This window comes from Pleuronectes platessa, chromosome 20 (assembly GCF_947347685.1).
Source record: "Pleuronectes platessa chromosome 20, fPlePla1.1, whole genome shotgun sequence".
Classification (NCBI taxonomy): Eukaryota; Metazoa; Chordata; class Actinopteri; order Pleuronectiformes; family Pleuronectidae; genus Pleuronectes; species Pleuronectes platessa.
In genome coordinates, this window is record NC_070645.1 from 5,113,737 (window position 1) to 5,138,326 (window position 24,590).

The window sequence follows — 24,590 nt, forward strand, 5'->3', positions numbered from 1 at the left end:
GGACTCACTGCACTTCCTGCGCATCAAAGGGCAGCCTCTATCTCCCTGGTCACTTACAGCCCACATCACAAAGCCATGCCGGCAACCACGCCTGCACACAATGCAAGCAGCTGTAGCCAAAATACACACAATCATACAAACGTCACTTCACATGTGAAGTTTTTACACACGTGAAGAACTGACCTCATGCTTCTGCTGGGTAACAAGTGAGAAACAACAGTACAACTCCATGGAAACGTTGAGTAATCTTGTCCCCGTCCTTAAACCTCTTTTTCTTTCCACTTCCAGTTTTCTCTCCCACATAACATCCCCCTGAAACTGTAGCTTGTTTCCAACGGGCTGCTGACAAATGGCTGCTTTCAGTCCATGTGGTGGCAAACTGCGATTGTCCTCCTCTCTCGCACCAGAGAGGCGTCTTTCAAACCCTCGCACTTGCTGAAATACGGTCGGTGGTACAATCCATCCACCCACCGCAGCCTATTTAACTGACACGGCCCGATGACGCCGAGCTGAGTCAGAACTTTATCAGAAGCTAAGCCATGCACTGTACATTCATAATGAAATCACACAGCACGGAGATGGGCTCAAACTGCGATGGCATACAGAGCGGGATGTTCACAGAAATGTAGAGCGGTTTCTCCGAAGAGTGCGTCAGCCGTCCGTGTCTCAGGCAGATGCACAGTGACTGTTCAGAGGAGCCTTACTTGTAGATGCTCTACTGGGCTGTCGCACAGTTCCTGTTCATCCCCCATGTCTATGTCTGAGGACTCCTGGAGCAGAAACACGGTTCATGGATTTTCTATTTAACATAGGATACTGCAACTTCCTGCTGGCTTATTGCAGCTAATATTTTCTGATTAATAATATAGGGTATGTCCTTTATTTACTTATAATTGTCATCCTTAAGATAAACTTTATTGATCCCACACAGGGAGATTTACTCATTACGGCAGCCGAAAGTCAGAATGAGGTAGACACGAGAAAGAATATAAATATAATAGAATATATAAAACCAATTAATCCAATAGTATCCTTGACTACAGATGGAAATATCAAATGTAGAGAGACATCCTTGATTATGATGAATACAAAAAACTGTGTAGATCTGCATAAAGGGGCAGATCCAGATCCACAGACACTTTCTTTAACATTGTGACTCTTGTTGTTCTGGGTTTGCACCCTAATGGTTAAATGCACTTATTGTAAGTCGCTTTGGATAAAAAAAATTACATAAAATGAAATGTAGTGTAATAACTCCCTTGGGGAAGGTATGACCTCTAATGAGATGCTTTTCTTGTTGGAAAACAAAAAGCCTTCAGAGACCAATTTCAGAATTCGATTTTTTGGTAACTGAACCTAACCCTGAAGATATTAAGAAAGTAGAAAATATGAGTAATTCTATAATTTTACTGGATGAATTGTACATTCTCCTGCTCCGCCCCTACCTGCTCCATATCTCCCAGCGTGATGGGTTGCGTCTGGTAGCGAGTGTTGGCCCTGCGCTGGCGCGTGTCCCCTCTGGTGCGGGTAACCCTGGACGGAGGCTGAGCCAGCCGGTTGAACAGTGCCATCTTTTCTGCCAGGCTGAGGGTGCAGAGGTCGGGCTCCTCTTGACCGTGACTGTGGGCTTTACCCTCCATCGTGGACACCGGCTTGGACACACAGGCCTCCTTTGTCTCCTGCACCAGCCGCGCCTCCCTTGCCTGCTCGTGGGCAGTGGTGCTCTGCTGTGAGGACGCCTGCAGGCTGAGGGGAGGATGATGGAACCAAAGAGACAAAGAGACGGGAAGAAAGGGAGACTTCTCATAAGCGTGGAAAGAGTTTGTGCAAAGTGACATGCAGCAAGATGGACAACACTGTGGAGCTGTGGGACACCCAAAGTTTTAAAAAGAGCAAAAAAGAAGGTTACACAGGCAGTGAGTGAGTCACTACAAGCAAAAGCATGACATAACCTTTCTAGACTCCTGAGTCATTCACAAATGGACTTGTGTAGTTTCCTCCAATCACACAGGAGGGCACCAAAACATCAAAAACACCTTCACATGACCGATTGTTTACATCCTTCGGGTTTAGACCTACTTGTGAGAACACCACTCTGAAATTTGACTGTGCCGCAGTGAATGAACAGCGACCATAAAACATGTTAGTCACACACTGGAGGCTGGCGTGAGCATTCATGCCCGTGCACACGCATGTGTTGCATTTACCATGTACCTGTATGGTGGGATAGAGCTGCAAACAAGGGTGGGGCTATAGATGCGAGCTACAGCGGTGTGAACAGTCGATGTTTGAGGCACATGAGAGGGGACGCTACAGAGGTCAAGGAGAGAGATGAAAACACACATTCGACAGAGGGAAGGTGATTAAGAAAAAGAGTAATTCAAACTAATGGAGAGGATTATGCAGCATGTTGACAGTGAATCTGTATTATGATGTCCAGGAGAATGGGTGGTGACTCAAACCAAGATTTAATTTCAGAATTCAGGGGGAATATTACAAACAAATGAAATGTTGAATCATATCCAGAGCAGAAAATGTGATTCAGATGTTAGGTTGAGAAAATAAGACAATATTTCCATTCATTAGGTCTCACACCCCTGGTAATGTGTAACCACGCAGAACATGTTTTTTAGGGAAATCTGAGTCAGACTTCTGCATCCACCCTAGTGCAGCATATATAAACAGAATTATATTTAAAATACTCTCCTTTTTTTTTAAACAACTATAAAAACCTTCTCTTTACAGAATTTATGATCCACAATTTTACTGGATAACAGATCTCTGAAAATCTGCACAAGTAAAACTAACGATTTGACTGGAAAGATACAGCTTAGACTAGTGAGAAAAATGTTTTGTGATTAAGGTGAACTGACCCTCTATAGCATTATACGATGTGTTGAAATAAGTTAATGCGTTCTTGAGATCTTTTAAATCAAACCAAGTAACTTACGTTGCAGCAATGACGACTTCCTCAGTGGTGACGGGCTGAGTTCTGGATCGGTCTTGTGTCCGTCTCAGTCTCCTGTCCACAGCAGCATTCCTGGATCGAGGCTTAGGAGCTCCGCCATCAATGCTCTTCTCCAGTTCCTGGATGGAAACATACAGATAAAAATGGAATACTATTATAAATCAGGGGAATATTTCCCCTCACCTCAACACCAGTGGGATAATCATCATAACAGGGACTAAATGCAGATGAATAAGCTCATTGGGATCATATCAAAGCACTCCATTGACAACCAAGACTATAAAGCATGTTTGGGGTCATTTCCACAAATGCGGAGTGAAATGTTCTCAATTAAATCTCTGCCAGAGATTAAACTGAATCAAATCCACAGCTCTAAACCGTCACAGTGTAGATTTGATTTGACTCAGAGCACATTTCACCAGAATCTGTCAACATGAGGACAAACAGGCGATAGTTGAAGCTCACCCTGAATAGAGTGCGTTTGGCCGCTACGCTCAGCTTGGCTCTTTCATCGAGTTTCTCTTCATCAGCTGCAGAGTGAGGGACAGAAAGAGACAAAGACATTTGAAGAGGAGAGACTTTGGATGACTTCTCCATGAAGATTTAAGCCCCTCAACAAGCAGCGGTACAAACTCATGCTGATACGATTTTAACTCACAAGACTTCATTGCAACATTTAAACAGTTTAAAAATTTACTCTTGGAGCGAATGTGAAACTGGATAGCTGGCAGGCTGCAGTTGAGGAAATCTGCAACAGTAATTTCAGATAATTGTTAGAAATGAAACTTTATAGTCCACATCTTTCTGGAATCCAGGACCCGTTGCAAATACAATTAATGAGAATTTTGAGAGGTGACTGCCATTATCAGTTAAAAGTAAAAAATATATGTACTGTGCAAGGACAGACATGGGAGACCGGGTTTAGTGAACATATTTCGCCAAAATGGTGAAAAATGTCTAGAATTATTGTTATTATAATTATTGCTGCTTTCACCTTTGGGGACCAGCAAATATACTTTTAAAGGGCAAAACTGTTCTTCTTTTAAAACAAGATGGAACCAAATAGCTTTTGTGATGTGTCTGAGATAATACATCTATTAGATAATCTAGTATATATAAAATAATATATAATCTACTGCAAAAAAAGACGACTTATTCATTAATATATTTACCTCCATTATTATCACCACCAGCTCCATCTGGTTTGATCACTGCGAGCAAAGACAACTCAACCATGTGACCGGCATCACCAGTGGTGGACAGGTGTGAGAGACATTGCTTTCATGCACACATGCTCTCGCCCTGCAAGTCACGTGACATGACATCACCAAGCAATTATTTGCTATGATTGACGCTGCCCAGCTGAGATATGCTGCCTTCAGTTCACGTCAGCGCAAAAATCATCCCGACTGACTGTGTGCTTATAAGAAGCAGATGAGAGGGGTCTGGCCTCAGAGGCGCTACAGTAGGAACAAGACTCTATAGACTAATTTAATGTTGTGCTTTTCAAAAAATTCATCATTAGACCTAAAAGGGAGATTTTGGAAATTTTGCCTCTATCCCTTCATGTCCGTCCATAGAGTTCACAGCAAAGTCCCATTTCAATCATCTGTTGCTGGCTAGAGTTGTGAAGCTGCAGATAATTATCTTGGTTGTGTTGTTTCACTTGAAAGTGTAACAACTGCTTAATTGCTTGATATAGTTGAGAAGGAGGATCTGTCTAACACGCAACTGAGGAATAAATTTACAAGGGGAATTCCAGTATTTTTCAGCCTGGCCCCTATGTTTACAAATGTGCTTGTGCAAATTAATGGCACTTACAAAAACTTTTGGAATTGGTCGAGTAGATTGCCTCCGCCTGCCACTGCGACACTGTGGCAGTGTTAACAATGTAATCACAAAAGGGGCGACAGTCCACAATATTTCCACTAAAGAAGACATGTTGATGAGCGAGACAAGTGCAACATTGTCAGCCCCTGTTGACATCACATTTGAGCCTTTTATTGGTGGTTTATTGGTTTTATTGGCACTTTTGGGTTCCTGTCGCAGTTGCCCCATAAGATTACATTGTAGCTTTAGTCGCAGCTTCCAATAAAAGTGATCTACTGTACCGATTCCAAAAGTTCCAATAGTACCGTTCATTTCCACACCCAGATTTGTAAACATAGTGCCCAGGATGAAAAGTACTGTATTTCCCCTTTAACACGTCACCATGATCTCTTCGACTCAGCCCATCCCAAGAAAAGAGACTGAAGAAATTAATTTTCTCAGAGAGCTGTGCTGGTATCAGTTACACACAGGTCAGTGTTTGGTGACATTCTTTTGCTCTATAAGCGCGGTATTTTTAGGTTAGTTGACTTTCAGTATATAACTCATAAATCTAAATGAAGCCTCTGACCTAAAATTGGAACACCCAAATAATCCAGTATCCCCTAACAAAACTCCTTTACTTGTCCCATTGCAAATCTGAACATTATATCTAATGATTAGGTCCCAGCCGAGCAATGTCATTAGTCAAACATACTGATAATTCCTCGCTGATTTTACACTACCATGTTAAATCAATTATATTTCACCAACACTTCAGTCTGAGGCTACAGTCGAGCCTGAGCTTGACTTTTATATGATGTATGGTAAAGGACATTTGATTGTAGGTTGGATGGAATAAATCCTAAATGTCTACATTCACTTATAAGTTGATTTCTTAGAGACTATAAAATAATATACTGGATAATATACACTTATCAGTCAAAACATTAAACCGGTAAATTATTTTAATGCTGTGACAGATGGATGTGTATTAATCATTAAAAAAAAATCTACTTTAGCACTTAAAGCTTTGCCAAGACAAGTTGCGGAAATAAAAATAAAATAACTCCTTACCTTCAGAGGAAGGAAGATCTGAACTTACACAGGACCTTCAAAAGGGCAGAAAAGACAGAATCAGAAAAATGTCCTTGCAGCCATGCATAACACAGTAATATGGAGGGCTGGTGAGTAGTCAGGCACATAGGTGGTGAGGGGATGTAGGGAGAGGCGGTCGTCACTGGTATGCTGGAAATGTGACAGCCAGTGTTAGAGGAGAAAGAAAATGGAATGGAAACAGTAAGCACACTAAGTTGGAGTATTAGACGGCATTACAGAAGTCTGTTCAGTTCCATGGTCTCAGTGAGTGATTACCAACAAAGGGCAATTCATGCTTCTGTAATTGGTCACATGTGATGTCCACTGCCAAGACCCAGTCGAGGACCTTTGGCCTTTAAGCCTCACTGTTTGTTAATGTTGTTAGAGTCAGAGGAAATCAAGGAGAACGGGACTTTACGCGTGTGTGTGTGTGCGGTGAACTATGATCCACCTCATGACATTAATGTGCTCAAGGACTTCATTCATTGAAGACTAAACAGAATATACTTTATAAGCACAAGTTTACAACTGTATTATAAGTTTAACATTATTTCCTGATTTCTTTGACATGCATGATCATGTGTTAATTTCCCAGCATTCCTCACTCTCAGCCATGCACTGTTGAGTCCAGAGCAGTACCTAGAAGTCTCCTGGCGCTCAGCGGAAGTGATGGGCTGCGTCCTAAACCTCTCTGAGGTCTTTCTACTCTCCCCCGGATCGATATACTGCTGGGGCCTGCGCCCCCTGTCCCTTTCCCCTCTCCATGGGGCCTCGTAGCCCGAGGGCGCCCGGTCCCCCTCAACCTCACTGGAGGGACCAACCAAGGTAAGGGACCGACACCCAAAATATAGACAAAATACAGCAGAGTGAGAGAGAGAGAGAGAGAGAGAGAGAGAGAGAGAGAGAAAGCAAATATTTAATTGTTTCCAAGCAGAGGCACAGGTTTGACTCTTCAGTCACAAACATGGTTTTGAACCAAATATGTGAGCAAGGCCATGCAGATTTATTAACCGTTGAAGCATGCACATGTTCATTGGCCCCAGGTAATAGCTGAATAAGCCACAGAGCCACAAAAAACAAATACTGTTAGGAGGCTTAGAGGTTTAGAGCTGAGCGATTAATACATCCATTTCCTTTTGTACGCTGCAGCAGGGTCATTGTGCTTTGATGCAAAGGTTCAGTGTGTAGGTTTTAGTTTAGCATCCCAAGTGAATACTCTTCACAATCAGGTAATGTGAAGTGAGCAGTTTATGAATTCTGGGCAACTGTAGAAACATGGCAGTGCAATTGTAGGCCGGTGTTGACGATCAATGCCCTGTTTGCTTGCCAAAGTGTCTTAGGCAAGACACACAAGGATTATCAGTTTCAGGTGACACTCGTGAAAACATTATTATGAATATGATATTCTCTCAAATTCCCCGAGTCCTACACACTGGACCTTTGATGTTAGTAAGTCAGTAGCCAGCCGATGTTAGGTAACAAGCATCATTGAGTTCCACAGCAGGGAGCCAGTGAGTAGCGGTGTTGCAACATTTTACTTTGCCACCTACAGCTCATTTCTGCGGCCGGTTGGAGGAGTGGTGCTCTCCATGTAGGAGTGCCTGAGCTGGGACACAGACACCCGCGTGTCTTGGTTGTGGTTCTGTTGCTGCATGTTCACGGCTGTGCTGGAGCTTCCTGGGGCTGCATGTGGCAATCTGGGCTGGATATTGGTTGCGGTCGCCCCTTTGTGGGTATGAAGGGAACTTTCCCTCTCTCTGGGCCTGCTCTCCACTGAATGCATACGGGAAAGGTGCTCAATTTCCTCTTGCCTGCCTCTGCGTCTACCTCTTGGAACATCCTCTGCCTCAGCCTCCCTTGCGTGGCTGAGGCTCTGCACCTTGGACATCCCCAGGTCCTCCTCCGCTCTTCCTCTCCGTGGGTCCTCGGTGCTCCTCTCCCTGCGGCGGATTTCTGAGGGAAGAACTGCTTTCCTACTTTTCAAGAGGCCCTCTGTCTTCACATCCTCTGTCTCCTCAGGCTCGTCCTCAGGAGCCTGCTGCTGCTGGCCGCCTCTGGACGCGGGACCAGAAGCCATGGAGAGGTAACTTGGGTTTCCAACAACTTCCTGTTGCCCTGGTCGGGAGGGTTGATCCTGGGTTTGAAGGACCTGATGGAGGCCTGGTGGATCTGTGTAGTAACATGGGTTCTGGTGCTGATATTGTCTGCGGTGCACTGGGGCCTCTGTAACATTTCCCAGCTCTGGGCTCCTCTGGCGGCCCTCTTCCCTGGCAAGCCTGTCCCTAACTCTGATTCTTCAGGGAAACAAAGTGCTGGTTAACATTAACACTACAATAATAGATACAGCTTGTGTGTGTTACAATCTTTGTAATGATTGCACTCATCTCTAACGTAAAATAATCTTTCTGTACAATCTTTGCCCCATTTACTGAAATGCAATGTTCTTGTATTTGTTTCTGCTGAAACCTTGAATGCTTTTTTGGAAAGTAAAATGCTGGGCTGCATTTATATCAATGATTATTTTATTATACTTTTTTGCTTGATTTTCACACTTTATTTATGGGGCTATATGCCTTAAGTTGATAGTTTCACAAAGGGTTGGGCTAAAAGGAAGTTTGCATGTAGTTATACACCAAATGTTTATAGGAAAAAATTGTTTTATGCCATTTATTTTCTACCATCCACAGATTTTCAACACAAGGCCCATAAACCTGGGATATGAATAAGTCAGATTGCATCAAAACAATCTCTATTGTACTTAACTCAAGTTAAAATATATCAAAAACATGTTATAACTAAGAAGAGAACTAAAGAAAAAGCAGGGTGGAAGATGCAAACTTTAAACACAGGCTCCAAACCCAAAGTCCCTGATGTAAGGTCAGAACATTTGTTTTCACAATCGGGATTACATTGAACACAGCAATATGTGCATGACAAATGAGGTTATGGTCCAAAACAAAGGTGAAATTAGCTTGTGACCATTAGGAGGAAGAATGATGGATGATGCAAGGTCAGCTTAAAATCTTAACACTTCTAATCAATGCAGGACTGAGCAAATGTAAGATGACCTTAAGAGATGATTATAAAAAAAAAAGGGAAAGGTTGATGGGTTTTGGTAAGTAGAGCGAAATGGCAACATGGCGGGTGACATTGTGGAGGGGACACAACCAGCCTGGGTATACCTCGATGGCCAGTTGATGAGGGAGTGCGTGTCGCCCTCAGCATCGGTCTGCAGGAACCAATCGGTGCTCAGTAACGCCCTTGCACTGTACCAGTGGAAAACCCAGCAGGAGACATGAGAGTGAGTGATTGAGTGGGTTGGTAATAGTCTAGATTCTGTGTTTCGGCTCTTTTCTTGGAGTTCACACAGTCGTATCACTACATTACACACACCACTGACTTCACATGTAGCTTGACCACAGTGAGAATGGGCTTGGCCACATTTCATTGCTATTATGGTTTTGGGACACCCAAAAACAACATCAGAGATGAAGAGCAACTGCTACAAAACCAAATTTACATGTTTATTCGTTTATGTTTATCAATACATCACTGGATCTGGAGCAACTGACTGTCTAACTGAGGTCTTATAAGGGTCTTTACTGCAGCAGATATTGAGAGGAAATGCCATCTCACACCACTAGAGTCTAGAGGCAAATTAGTCATTCTTGACCTCTGATGGTGGATAAACATAAACAGCCTGAACTGTTTCATAAAGCAGAGCTCAACAAAATCAAGGAGAATGCTCCACAGCCTCACAGAGAGGTAAAGAGTTGTACTTGGATTTTTGTGTTTTTACATTACATGTCATTTACCTGACGGTTTTATCCAAAGCAACTTACAATTCATTCAGTGCTAACATGAATGGTTTATCGTAACGTAACATATCCAACCTTTTACCACAATCCTTCTGCTTTGGTCCAATTCAGTCGTGTGGAGACTGGGTCTGTAAGTCTGCTTCTTTGGCAGAGATTACAAGGTCAACTGTTCCAAGAGCACAGTGGTCTACATAATTCTAAGAAGGCAATGCAGGTGTATTAGAAGCCTATTCTCAGTGAAAGACACGTGACAGCACTTGACTCTCAGACTGAAAGAAACCAGCCTATCTGATCTGATAAAAGCACGATTAAACAGTCTGGTCCGCAGCAGGGACAGGGAGGGAGAGGGTTTGAGGGATATCGGCCATTCTGTGTCAAAGCATCCCACTTTTGGACCACAACGTCACAGATCTTTATGGAATTTTTCATGAAGAGATATTGCATGTGTCTCAGAAGAAAATATATGGGCTAACTGAGTTTTAACTTTTTTTGGGGTGTTCTATAACTTTGACTAGCCATATCTCCCTTAATATAGGTCACAGAGAAACTGTACTCGTGTTGTTTTGAAGATATTATCCAGCTCTATATTTATCTAAACAGGATGCTATAGCCCAAAAGTATGATCGTATGACATAAGGAAAGCTGAACAGAGCAAAGTACAGATATAACCTCAATGGAAGCCTGGTCCACAGCACCAAGGACCTCAGACTGGGCATCCGGTTCATCTTCCAAAAGGACAGTGACCCTGAAGCACAACACAGGAGTGGCTTAGGGACAACTTTTTGAATGTCCCAGACTGAGCCCTGACTTGAACCAAATCTCTTTAGCGAGATAAAAAAAAAACGGCTGCTCATAGACCTAGGCCATCTGAACACTATGTAGGAGCTCTCACGTCAGAACAGCCAGTGTAGTTGTTGGTTCTCTTCAAAATATCAAATCAATGGCAACAGCCAATCATAAAAAGACCATTGTTCCGTATAAAATATTAAATATAATGCCATTCAAAAAAAATTGTTGGCCTCTGCACTACATCCTAACATTTGCCAGCTCACGTCACACTTGTCTGAGGACTCATACCCTGAGAAAAGGTAACGCCACACGCTCTCCTATTTACTTCTCTCCTCTCCTCAGGCCTCACTGGTCTTGATCAAGCCCAGCTGTGGGTCAGAGATCTGACTGTGGAGTCACACTGAGCCGCCTGGTAACACAACACCTTCCCTGCACCAGAGACACACAAACACTGGCCAAGTATTACAAAACCTCAGAGAGGGCAATGCAGACAGGAGCAGAGAAAGATTGAGAAGAATGAACGACAGATCTAGAATCATCTTCACCTGGTCTGTAGTAATAGCAGACTACCACAGCAGGGTCGAAATCTGGGCTGGGTTTGTACATCAGGCATAAGGAACAGAGATATCAAGATGTGCATGTGCTGCTGATACTATCTACGCTTTCAGTAGTTGAGCCAAAACACTCCTAAGTGCTAACCCTCTGAAGAAGCAATGAGTCAATCTGCTTTGGATGAAACCACTAATACTTTTCAAAGAAAAGCATCTCAGGATCTATAAAAACAGATGATTCAAATACCCAACTGTACTTTTTGAAGAATATCATTTTGGTCTCTGGACTTATTTTAAAACATTCTGCTGGGAAAAGGCCAATTTAACAATAAGCATACATCATGTTTACAATCATGTACTAACTACTAAGTACTTATCTAGTCATAATACTTAGTATTGACTAGATCAATGCAAGGATAATTCCAGTTATTAAAAATATGGTCCTCTTCGTGTTTTGCCCCATCCTACAAAGTGAAGAAACTACTGCGATCTGGATAATGAATACCAAAGCTACAGTGAAGCAGTGTATACTGGTCATAAATGGCCACATGTAACCAGTGAACACACAAACACAGGCTTGGAGCTGGACACGGACAATGGGAAGACAAATCCTCATCACATGAGCCCTCACGAACATGTGGATGAGGACATTTTGACCAATGGAGTTGAATCCTGAACGAGAGGTCTTCAGGGGTCCAAATGAACTGTCCACATCCAAACTCGAGACACTTACGGGTTTGGATCCACGTCAGTTGAACCGTGGGTCTGTTTAACATTATGTGTGACAACCAAGTAGACCTGAGTCTTCTTAGGAGAGTGACCATAATATTTTGTGTGAACTCTGCCATAATGTTGTAAGAGCCTGGAGGTCTTGGCACTTGGCTGAAGCCACTCCTGAACAGGTACTCAGCAGTGGTCAGAAACCAGGATGTATATATATATATATATGCACCAGTGTCCTGGTTACTTATGGAGTACCACAGGCAGTAAAATCAAGTTTCTCAAAACTGGGATATGGGCTCATCCAGGATACTTAAATCAGGATATGATGTTTACATGCTTAAACAGGATACTATAGTTCATTTAAAAACAGTCATTAGTGAACTGCTTGAATAGATACAAATCCTCTTTAAGAATGTGGGGTTAGCTACAGAGCTGGGGCTTTACTTCACTTGGAAATCCCTCATCCTAACAAAACAACAAACAACTTGACCAAATTTCCTTTGGGAATTTAAAACAATACAGCGATTCACTATTCTCGACAGATCCACCTGAAACCTCTGGAATCAAAACATAACAGACCAACATACTGTATTATGCTGCCTGTGTGTTTTGAGTGTGAGCCCGGCTGTGGGTCTCACAGGGAGTTGGTGTGCGAGCTCACAGACTGTTGCAGAACAAGCTCAGGTTGCCTGACCTGCCACAGTTGTTGCAACAGGACGACCTTGGACATGTGGGGATGAGAATAGAGACAGAGATAGAGGGTGGGAGAGTCAGTCCGATGGATAACGCTGTCACAGCGAATCCATCTCTTAAAGAGAATGATACAGCAGTGTTCTGACCCACACGGACACTATGTTCAAACCCTGTGTATATGGATTTGAAGGTAAGCTGGGTTGTGACCCAAGCAGGGGATGGCCTGCTAATGAGAAATCAAATACAGAACAACCTCATATCTACTGTTTCTTAATTTCCAAGATAGAGGATAAGTAAGCAAATAAAACGATGAGGAAATAAATAAACATTAAACCCACTCACCCCTGTCTGCTGAGGATGTTGTGGGCCTGCTGCTCAATGAACAGGTCTCCAGGAGATGCACCATGTTTAGGTGAGGAGAGGGAAGGGTGCCTGCTCAGCTTGGGTGAATTGGGTGGCATTCCTGTGACTGCATTGTCCCTGGGGGGCACCCTGGTAGCTGAGGATAATGGTGTCACATCCATGTATGAGGAGGATGGAGGCTCAGGAGGAGGAGCCCTCCGTTGATTCTCCAGGTTCATCAGCCTCTCCCTCTCTGAGAAAGAGTCCACCCTGGTTCGACCCACCTCATAGCTCGGCTCAGCGTGGCTGTGGTGTGGCGCTGTGCGTCCAGACCTCGGGCTGGTGGCAGACGTGCCGGTGTAGGAGGTCAGGGTGATATCTCTCCCCTCTTCCCCCTCACACTCCCCTCGGTTTCTCCTATCCGAGCCTTCTGACTCCTTCCGGGTGCGTGTGTGGCGGGAGGGATAGTCCAAGTCGGGCTCCTGATCCAGGGAGATACCGTAGCGCTCAGCCAGTTGCCGACGCCGTTCCGCCTTGTAACGGGCGATGCGTTCAGCCTTGGACTCCAGCTCGGGACCACTGGTGGTGGAGCCTGAACTGAAGATTGGCTCTGTTTGGATGGAGGACTGAGGGTCAGGCCGACATCGCGCTCTGGACTGTCGCTCCGGAGCCGTCGGCTGCATCTCTGGACTTTCAAATCCCTCCACGCCATATCGCTGAACTGTAACTAGAGGCAGAGAGTTAAGCCAACGAGGGAGTTATACCCATACAAGCACAGAGAGGAGACAGATAATGACGCAGATCTGAACATGTCTCACCACCACAGGGTTCAAAGGGGTCATTGGCCCTGGTGTATCTTGGTGTATCCTCCTCTAAAAGCCGGTTGGCCACCAAACTAGGCAGCAGCGACGGATTGACCTCACCCTCTATGCCCTCCAACCGCCGAGCAATACGCTCCTTTCTACACACAAGTACGGAAGAAAGGAGTCAAACTTTAATATATTATTATCTTCCTCATGTTTTTAATACACATATCATCACTTTCTTACCTGTTCATGTCCCAGTCACTTGAGCTTGTGGTAATGCCTTCAAATCGTTTTCTCAATTCAGAGACTAAAGGAGAAATACAAAAACAAGATGTTACAGCTTAATAAGAACAACAAATCGGTCTTATTAGTGGCTTCTACAGACAATTATAAAGAAGATGGAGCAGAACCAGACATATTTATTTTTTATTCCACACATTCTTCTTCTTTGTCAAAACCTGCTGCTTACATTACCCACAAAGCAACCAACAGTTTGGTGAGTTACAGGTCTTACTTTTCAAACACTTTTGATACAATAAAAGAAGTCTGACCACTGACCTGGCATAAGAACAATCAAATTCATGCAAATATGTTTCAACATCCAAAACGTTTTCACAAGAAATCGTAGACCTTTTCAACTGGGTTAACACACAAAATAAAAGATTTTACTTTTGATTTTATCCTATAATCCCTTCTTACAGCAAAAACTCATAACTTTTCACACACTGATCAAAAGTGGCCTTCAACACCTCATCAAACTATTTAACAGCCTCCACCACCCAGCAGGACTTGACCGACTCACAAACCCCAATAGCACCATATAACTTTTTAAGTCCTACATTTAAATGAAATGGATCCGGTAGAGAAACTATAATCCATAATGTTCAACATATCAGCACTGTGCTTGTAGAAAAATTTGTTTTTTGTAGAGGCTGACATTATGAGGGTCATTTACAAGCAGGCAGATATAAAAAGAAACTTGCTCACCTTTGGGGAGATTGGCCAAGAGACTAACATCTATATCCTTGGTGATTTTGGCAGGGTCGTCTTTTTCGTCAAAGGAGAATTCTTTCTGAAAGCTGAGGAGTGCAGGAAAAATACCAACTGTTATGAAACAGAACTGGGCTGTGGGAAACTACATTTGTTTACAGACTGACAGTTGAATGGGTCCCACTGAATTAATCTGAATCTGATCAAACAAGTCGTTCACATCATTAAAACCCTGCTGGGTTTGAATGATGCTCAAGAGTCTCATCCATCAACCAGTTGATTATGGATGAGGACACATACACAAACAATCATCCAAGCAATGCATCAAGATTTTGACTCGTTTGATTCATCAAGTTTAAAATCCCTCTCATATTTTTCTAGACGCGATGAGCAGGTTTTGAGCAATCACATCAGCTGCCTCAGTCTCATACACCACTCCCTCTCAGAAACATGCTGGAGTCATTTACGGATTTGATTCAAAACCGCTTTGTTGCAACACAGCTATAAAAGACCTGGCAGCGTATTAATGATACGTAGAAGTGCTCAAGAATTGGGAAAACATGATATTGTGGTTTTGTCCATTCCAGCTCCCACAGTATTGTGAACACACTGATACACGAGGACATAGTAGATCCCTTTTTATCATAACAGCATATGTGGTTGGGAGTAAATATCTACCAAGATGTGATCTCTAAACACAAAGTGTTTCCAAGTCAAAGCTACACTTGCTCGGATTGGTACTAACTAGGTGTTTCGATATCCTCGCTGCCGTAAATTAAACTTCCCAAATGGAGACTAAGGTGTGTGCATGATTGAGTATTTGACACACAGCCAACAACATGGGGAGCAATCCTTCTAATCATGCAGCAGAGAGGTTCTGCACTGCAGAAGAGCACAGTGAGTGAGCCAATCTGCTACTTTCTGAATAAGCTTATTAGCCTTGTGAGAAACACAAACCCCTTATCAGTTTGTTTCCATAATCACAGTTCTGATCAAAATATGTGTAATGGTTTCACCTTGCAGTTTAATCCAGGATAGGGCTTTACCCCTAGATCAAATCTACAGTAAATAGATTTATGTTTGTTATCTGTTGTCTTGATTAGCATGTAATCACACTTCTAAGGGCTCATCTCATACTCTTAAGACGTTTACAGACATGAACTTTTTTTTCCAGGCATTCTCCAGAGTTTGCATTTCAGAAAGAAAAAATGCAACAGGAGATTGTCAGAATCAGACGAGTTCACAACAACAGGATAATATCCAGAACATTCAGGTGAGGGGTGGTGCCTGGATAGAGCATGTAGGAGGCATAAACATTAACATCTTGAAAATCACCCAGATGCAATAGATTTTTGTTTAAAGAAAAATAAGACAACCATGCTGGAAGAAATGTGTCGCCTGTTGGACCAGATCATGGTTAATCTCAGCAGTGTAGTCTTTCAGTCTGCTTAATTTTAAAATTCACATTTCACCGTGCCTTTGATCTGATGTCAAAATCGTACACATGACATCATATATGGACATTTTCTATTATAAAGACCAAGGTCGTTTTTTATCTACCAGGTCTTTAGGAAAGTGATCTAAGACAATTGTGATGGAAATCTATGAAAATGTGTTAACACAACAAGTGTTTTAGTTTACATTACCTCAAAGCTCTCTTCTGTAGCAACCTGGGATTCCTTAGTTTTATAGGGGACTCACTCCCAAGTCCTGTGGGCAGAAGAGAAGTGTAAAATTCAGTCATGTTGCACGGTTCATTCATTAAATCCAGCAAAACCTTTTAATGACCAGACAAACATTGCAACCAGGCATCTCACGGTGAAGCAGCCAGCATGTCTGCAGGCCTTTGGCACAGACCCACATTAATTAAGTGGACTTCCACAGAGAAAACAAATGATGTGGAAAACAATAATCTGCCTGCCTGAGTAAATCACATCAAACCATAATTGATCTGTGCAGTTAAAGGGCTTGTACCCCTCCAACCTCAAACCTCCGTCCCCACCCCCACACAAACAGCAACAGACAGCAACAGCATCATCTCGACACTTACAGTCAGTGACACCGACTGTCTCCATCCTAAATGTCATGTCTGTGTGCTGCGCATGAGGTCATAGCTTGCTTGATGGAGGGGTGACAGCCTGTGTGTCACTGCCTCAAAGCTGTAAAGTCTGATTACACATCAAGGATGCAGAAGCAAAGAAGCTGGAACGGCGCCAGGAGGAGCCAAGCACATCATTGATGCTGGGCAGCATTTACACCCACCAGCCACCATGAATACAGATGGGAGACGGCACGGAGAGAGAGAGACTTTCCAACATCCAAAACCCTCACAAAAACACTCTTCTGCAGCTATGCGATAAAACTCAATTAGACACAAGGCTTTAAAGTCTAATAAAGTCTGGTATCTATTAGGAAAATGGCCCCCAGACCGTTAAACAGGAAAAAAGTGACATAAACACCTGCCTACAGAGAAATAAAGCCTCATTACCAAGAAAAGAGGCATTAGTGGGTATTAAGCATCATAAACAGTCTCGCGAGGAATTCCAGTTCTGTGGCGCATCCCTCTCAGGAATGTTGACGCCTGCTTCGCTTATTGACTCCAAACCTTAAATGTGCAGTTTTGGCTGCCCTCAGACCTCAGCCCTGGTCAGAGCTGTGCGATTTCAGGACAAACATGTGGTCCCACTTCCAGCCCCTGCGAGTTCACTTCAGGGCCACGTGACACCCTAAGAGACCCCCCCCGCCCCACCCAAATCCCTAACCTCTCCCTTGAGGTCACCCACCCATAGCCCCCCACAAGTTTCCAGACTTGTTAGTCCTTATTAAGGATGTTTGGGTTGATGCTTTAAATCCCTTCTGCTTAAGCAAAACACCATTGGAGAAGAAAGAAGGCTTATTTGCAGAGGGCAGTGTGCCTGCATGTGTTTGGGGATAGTCCTATATTGTTTCAGCTGGGTGAAATACAGCTCGTGAAAACACAGCTCGATCCTCGCAAGCCTTCAATGGCGATCCTGAATATCTGAACAAGTGAAGGTATCATTTATTATAGACCATGGCATATTAAATTTGCCATCAACACCTACTGTATCCATATCTGCAACTTTAGAACTGGTTTTGTTTGAGCTTCATTTAAAAATGCATCACCACAGAAATGAGCATTTGCATTTCACCTTCAGCTTCTCATCCTATACTCCAGTTTGGTGTCAAGTATTGTGTTTCTCTGCCAGATAAATTAAAATGGTTTTGAAAAAACTATTAAACTAATGATAACATCTGACATTTTTGTATTATTTCTAAGCAGATTTATACATTACTCCAAGCCTGAGATCTCAGATACTTTCACTGTAAAAGTAGGTTATCCAGTTTCCAAAAATTGGTTTATGGTGCGTTTAGATTTCAGGAGATCATGATACGGATTGGTGCAAATTTTGATGGAAATTGTATCAATCTGGTCCAAGGGCAGAAAAAGATTCAAAACAGACTTGCAAGAGAAGGCCTGGTATTCTTCGGCCTTATTCTCATATTACTGGTCAATGTTCACCATTAATTGCCAATGATACTCTAGTTGTCAATCAATCATCACCACTTGGTACTCAAAGCATCCATTGTAAAATTACTGGAAATAATTTTTTTCCTTCCCATCAGGCTGTGGTTCTTCATAGGTATGACTTATTTGCTATAGAAGTAGTAGCAAATGTAACATGATGGTTAATGTGTGCAAGTTTTCACGTGGCAAAAATAAACTGATAAAGTGCACAGTGGTGCAGTTTTCAGTGAATGACTACGTGATAAATGAGGGGTCCACTTATGGTGTTGTCGTTGTAGTACAGTTGTATTACAGTGGGCTATAATAGTTACAGGGTTTTCCTGTGAACTAGATAATGTTTGTTTTAGGCCAATCAAGTGTCGTCTTCTTTAATCTCATGTGTTTTGGAAGCTCCTGATCCCAGTCAATGTATCTTTGCAAGAGTCCTCATTTCTAAATTTCTTCAATGCTGATGATGAGTTAAATGTTGTCCTGAGCATTAGTCATTAAAGGTCCAATATGTAATGATGGTTGCAGCTTTCTTCCTGAACTTAAATTGACCTGCAGTAACTGAGCTGACCGCTGCAGAACTATAAAGCCACTGCTGCACAAAGAGCTGTTCACCTGTTTATTCAAAGTTCTGTGAAGCTTGACACATGCGGTACAAGAGAATCAGTTGTAAATTCCTTTTTTGTAATGAACATGATATTGCTGTAAATGACATCACAGTCTCGGCACACTGTTGCCTTTTTTATCAAAATGTTTATTAATATTGGAAATATTGCATTTTCCAAAACACACCAAATTTGACACTGCACTTTCTTGGCTCCTTAACAATCAATACACATGCCAAGTGTGAAGTCGACAAGAAAAATGGTTCTTGAGGTACAGTGCCTTGCATAAGTATTCACCCCCTTTGGACTTTTCTACATTTTGTCATGGTATAACCACAGATTAAAATTTATTTCATCGTGAGTTTATGTAATGGACCAACAAAAAAAATAGTGCATCATTTGGAAGTGGGGGGAAATATTACATGGATTTCACAATTATTTACAAATAAAAATCTGAAAAGTGTTGAGTGCATATGTATTCACCCCCTTTACTGTGAAACCCCTAACAAAGATCTGGTGCGACCAATTGCATTCACAAGTCACATTTGCAAGTCACATAATTAGTATATAGGGTCTACCTGTCTGCAATTTAATCTCAGTATAAATACAGCTGTTCTGTGACGGACTCAGAGTTTGTTGGAGATCATTACTGAACAAACAGCATCATGAAGACCAAGGAGCTCACCAAACTGGTCAGGGATAAAGTTGTGGAGAAATATGAAGCAGGGTTAGGTTATAAAAAAATATCCAGAGCTTTGAACATCTCTCTGAGCACCATCAAATCCATCATAAGAAAATGGAAAGAATATGGCACAACCACAAACCTACCAAGAGGAGGCCGTCCACCCAAACTGAAGAGTCGGACAAGGAGAAAATTAATCAGAGAAGCAACCAGGAGGCCCATGGTTACTCTGGAGGAGTTGCAGAGATCCACAGCTGAGGTGGGAGAATCTGTCCACAGGACAACTATTAGTCGTCTACTCCACAAATCTGGCCTTTATGGAAGAGTGGCAAGAAGAAAGCCATTGTTGAAAGGGATCCATACAAAATCCCGTTTGGAGTTTGCCAGAAGCCATGTGGGAGACACAGCAAACATGTGGAAGAAGGTGCTCTGGTCAGATGAGACCAAAATTGAACTTTTTGGCCTCAATGCAAAACGCTATGTGTGGCGAAAACCCAACACTGCCCATCACCCTGAGCACACCATCCCAACAGTGAAACATGGTGGTGGTAGCATCATGCTGTGGGGATGCTTCTCTTCAGCAGGTACAGGGAAACTGGTCAGAATAGAGGGAAAGATGGATGGAGCCAAATACAGGGAAATCCTTGAAGAAAATCTGATGCAGTCTGCAAAAGACTTGAGACTGGGACGGAGGTTCATCTTCCAGCAGGACAATGACCCTAAACATACAGCCAGAGCTACAAAGGAATGGTTTGGATTAAAGAATGTTAATGTCTTAAAATGGCCCAGTCAAAGCCCAGACCTCAATCCAATAGAGAATCTATGGCAAGACTTGAAGATTGCGGTTCACAGACGGTCTCCATCCAATCTGACTGAGCTTCATCTTTTTTGCCAAGAAGAATGGACAAACCTTTCAATCTCTAGATGTGTAAAGCTGGTAGAGACATACCCCAAAATACTTGCAGCTGTAATTGCAGCGAAAGGGGGTTCTACCAATTATAGACACAGGGGGGTGAATACTTATGCACCCAACAGATGTCAACTTTTTTGTTCTCATTATTGTTTGTGTCACAATAAAATTTATTTTGCACCTCCAAAGTACTATGCATGTTTTGTTGATCAAACGGGAAAAAGTTTATTTAAGTCTATTTGAATTCCAGTTAGTAACAGTACATAATGGGAAAAAGTCCAAGGGGGGTGAATACTTATGCAAGGCACTGTATGTGTTCCACATACATACACACAGGCAGAGATTCCTGGAATTGGAAGATACATACGAGTGACACCCAAGTTGACATATACCAGAATTGACCTTAAAGTAAGAATGTGAAACAAAACCAGATCCCAATGTTAAGGTATATCAAGTGCTAGCATGAATAAATAAAAGCTTCAGTCCCCTGGGCGCAGCTGTCTGAGGCTATTGTTGGCTCCAATATATTGAGTTCTCAACAACACAGACCTGGACTCTTTTTACACCTCATACAGTCTATACATAGTGGCATGTTCCCCCCCCCCCCCACCTCCCCTCACCAGACACAGGCATAAAAGCCTCCACAATGATCCCAGATGTCACCGTGCCTTTGATGCTGGCTGTAATCGACAGAAACGCAACGGCAGCTATAGCCGCGAGGGCATGCGCCAGCAATTCCTCGGCAACATGCCCCGTGTGTGTTGATGGGGCTGTAAAAGTGTCTCGATGCTTATAAAACATGGGGACGAAATGCTTTAATGATTCAGTGGAGTGTCATTGAGGCTCTGAAGAGAGGAGAGCATTTTATGTGAAGGTATCAAAGGTGTGAAGCAAAAAGACTGTGCAACTCTGTATGCACAAAAAGAAGCGGAACCTTTGGGAACGCTCCACTCTGGTAAACCTGAATTTAACCGGAGGCTAACGTCAAACCTCACAGCTTTAACAAATTACAAACAAAAACGGGCTCGGAGGAAACTTGAAGTGGGTGTCAATCAAGCAGCAGTGCTGACATCATGTCATGTCACACAAATGCACCCGGTGTGTGTGTGTGTGTGTGTGTGTGTGTGTGTGTGTGTGTGTGTGTGTGTGTGTGTGTGTGTGTGTGTGTGTGTGTGTGGTAACCAAAGTAGCATAAGGGTATGAGCATGTGTCCAAGTTGAGACACAAGATTAACTTTGATTCCGGGGATTACAGCATGCCCAAAAGGAAGCGTGTCACTCTTTAACTGTCTACATTACATCACACCACATACGCATGTGTGAGTCTAACCCCCCCCCATAACAGACACCCACCTACTCTGCCGTCACGCCGCCTGCTGCGAGTTGTAACCAAGCCTCACTGAGAGGGGCTTAAGAAGTAAAGCATTAAAAAACAGATGGAGCATGAGAAATTAGGTGAGAACCAGACAAGGCAATTCTGCTTTTAACACTAACATTGATGAGTACACAAGCAGCTCAAGGACCGCAACTCTGCCACATCGAACCCTTGAAACAATCCCTAATACACACGCACAAACCTTTCCTTAAAACCAGACTCCGTGCTCACATAAAAGCCAGAAACTGTGAGCCACCTGTAGTGGTCTCCAAGCCAGTTAAGTGGAGAAGCCAGTTCTCAACACTCGGCTCTCACTCAGAAACTATTACAGAGGAGGGTGGGAATGAGAACCACTCAAAGAGGAGCCTACGTGGACCCGGTGCACAATCATACAGCTGTGCACGCTAGGGCTGGATTACATAATCTATGAATTGGCCAATTAAGAATCAATTTAACCATAAATTTGTTTTATCATATCAAGTGTTTCCTTTGCTCATTGAGACTCAATGCTGTGTTGTGGACTAAACACAGTACAACTTAAAAATTGGGCAATGACACAGCAACATTAGTCCGTGCCTCTTTGTGGAATAAGTGGTGATGACGTAATTAATCCATGGAGCTGGTAATCACACTAGTAATCTAGAATACACTGCTCATCACATATATCTAATGACAATCGTTTTTATTTAATGTTATCTCAGCCATTTATAGGATAATCCGGATTGTGCTTCATTTCATTCAAGAGAACAAGGACAAAAATAAATAATGAGCTTTAAGGCATTAAAACAGAAAGTTTATGCTCACCGTCATTTAGCAATTTTAAAGTAATTAGGTTTGTTGCTAGGATGAAAATAAGTACAAGCAAATTAGATTGTAAGGGTTGATTTCATTTTCTCTGGACTCCAGCTCTCCATTTCCTCAAGGATGCACTGCCTGGTTTGCCATTGGTTAATGCATGGTGCAAATTGGCGTCTAAGAGTCATTCGACTTAAACTCGCAACCCACTTTCTGTGCTGTCACCCCTGGGAAATGGTATATGCCAATGTGAGCAATTTCGCTGATCATAGTAATTCCATTGCAATGAATGAATCTCACTACAGAATTTTGCCCATTAAAACTCTGCTGTAAATGTGTAAGACTTTGGGCTGCCTGGCTGGTCGAACCTCTGTTTATATAATCTGAGATTTGGCTAGATGAAATTAAAACAATTAATTGATTGAAAGCTGTGATTAAATTAAGTGATTGTTCACGTTAGGCTGCTCTGCACATATGTCATCAATGACAGCAACTGTAAACATATATAAAATCACATAAAAGACTCTGAGTCCAAGTAGCTGTGCAAATAGAAACAGCACAGAAATAGCTGCATCCCTACAACAGCCCCCTGCACTGTTAAAGAGTCCGTTATCTGTGCTACGTAGTGTCCTTGGAGGCTACAGCTGCAGTGCAAGGACAGCTGAGTGGAGAGCAGGGCAGTGAGCACAGAGGAAGGGAGTCTGCAGTTTGTTGCTTGCCAACTTTCAACAGCTCAGATTCCCCACATCCACAACCAGTCCCCCAGTAACCTGTCCCCAAGCCTCCAGTCCCTGTTTCAAATCTCAGCTCTGCACTGAGCCCCAGAGCCCCGAGAGTCGCTGCCTTACCTTGGCTGCAAAACTTGACATGAGTCAGGTAATTCGAGATCCACGGGTTCCGATACATTTTGGCAACAGCGTGAGGGGGAAGAGGGTGAGAAAGAAAAGAAAGAAAAAGAGATGAAAAGAGGCTAGAAAGAGGGGCAGCTGCTTAAAAGGTGGTGCAGCTACAAAGACACTGTGTCACTGCTTCAGGACAGAGAGAGAGGAGGGAGTCAGGTAGTGAGGCAGAGGAGGGAGGGAGAGAGGAAGGGAGTGAGAAAGAGACGTCCCAGCCGCAGTGTCGGCACAAGTAGAGGTGGTCCTGGTAGGCAAGCAGGAGAGTGGTGAAGCTGTGGCTGCAGCTCTGCCCCCTTCTCCGGTCCACTCCTCCGCTCTGGTTCCTCCCAATAACCACTGAGCCTTAGCCAGCGGCCACTACAACAAACCTGCAAGGCTAAAAGCTGCTCAGCACTGACTAAGCTCATTAGCCAAGGCAAGCAAATTAGGCCCCATCCTCAGTATACAGATGGGAGCAAAGTGTCCTGCTGCATGCTGCAGAATGAGCCTGCCAGGCAAGAGGGAAAGGAGACAGAATAGTTCTAGTGTCCCAGGACAGTGCTGCCTTCCCTTGGCTCACACAGTCAAGTGGGAAGCCAGAGAAAGTGTCGTGGAGCGTCAGAGAGAAGTGGGGGGAGAAAAGCGTGCAGGCTGAGTGGATGGGAGGGGAAATAAAGGGAGCAAGGGCAGAAGAGAAAGTTAAAATCCCTCTCTCAGCCAGATGAGAAATTCCAGTCATCTCTCAGCAGGGACAAAATAAAAGGATCAGCATGCGCATAGAGAAGGGAGGAGGGAGGGAGGAAGGGAGGGAGGGAGGGGGAGGGACAAGGCGAAGGTAAGAAAGATAAAGTCAAACAAAATCAGGGACCATGCAATCAATAAGGGGGGACAGGGAGAATGTGAGCGTCGCTGAGGCCAATCGGGTTTGGATTCTGCTGAGAAGGGAAATGCAAAATACTTTGTTTCTCCCCTGAACAGCTGAAAAGAGGCGCAAGGGTGAGTAAAATAGGTCGCCTGGAAACCTGCCCAATCAGAGAGCTCATGTTTATTCGCTCTCGCAGATGGGTGGGTCTGCCCCCCCCCCCACACCACACACCTCCTTTCATTCAGACTGAAACAGGTCGGGCCAGTCGCAGCCATTTATCTAAAACAGGGCAGGGTTTGCTTCGATGACTGACAGCGCAGTGGCCCTGAAGCATTTTCCTTAATAACCAGGATGGTTGCTGC

The 24,590-nt window shown here is 43.4% G+C and overlaps 1 protein-coding gene across 1 annotated transcript in view; it reads right to left on the reverse strand.

Moving 5' to 3' along the window:
* The window catches only part of svila (supervillin a), a 47,637-nt gene extending 23,547 nt beyond the window's left edge, over nucleotides 1-24,090 (reverse strand). The window contains exons 1-10 of the mRNA XM_053412857.1: nucleotides 23,334-24,090; nucleotides 16,231-16,294; nucleotides 14,582-14,673; nucleotides 13,838-13,901; nucleotides 13,607-13,749; nucleotides 12,789-13,515; nucleotides 5,852-5,886; nucleotides 3,434-3,498; nucleotides 2,951-3,087; nucleotides 1,446-1,746 (exon numbers count right to left, since the gene is read on the reverse strand). Of these exons, the coding sequence (XP_053268832.1) occupies nucleotides 1,446-1,746; nucleotides 2,951-3,087; nucleotides 3,434-3,498; nucleotides 5,852-5,886; nucleotides 12,789-13,515; nucleotides 13,607-13,749; nucleotides 13,838-13,901; nucleotides 14,582-14,673; nucleotides 16,231-16,294; nucleotides 23,334-23,391 (1,686 nt within the window). The 5' untranslated portion in view covers nucleotides 23,392-24,090. The remainder of the gene's footprint in view (nucleotides 1-1,445; nucleotides 1,747-2,950; nucleotides 3,088-3,433; nucleotides 3,499-5,851; nucleotides 5,887-12,788; nucleotides 13,516-13,606; nucleotides 13,750-13,837; nucleotides 13,902-14,581; nucleotides 14,674-16,230; nucleotides 16,295-23,333) is intronic.
* Between the last annotated feature and the right edge of the window lie 500 nt (nucleotides 24,091-24,590).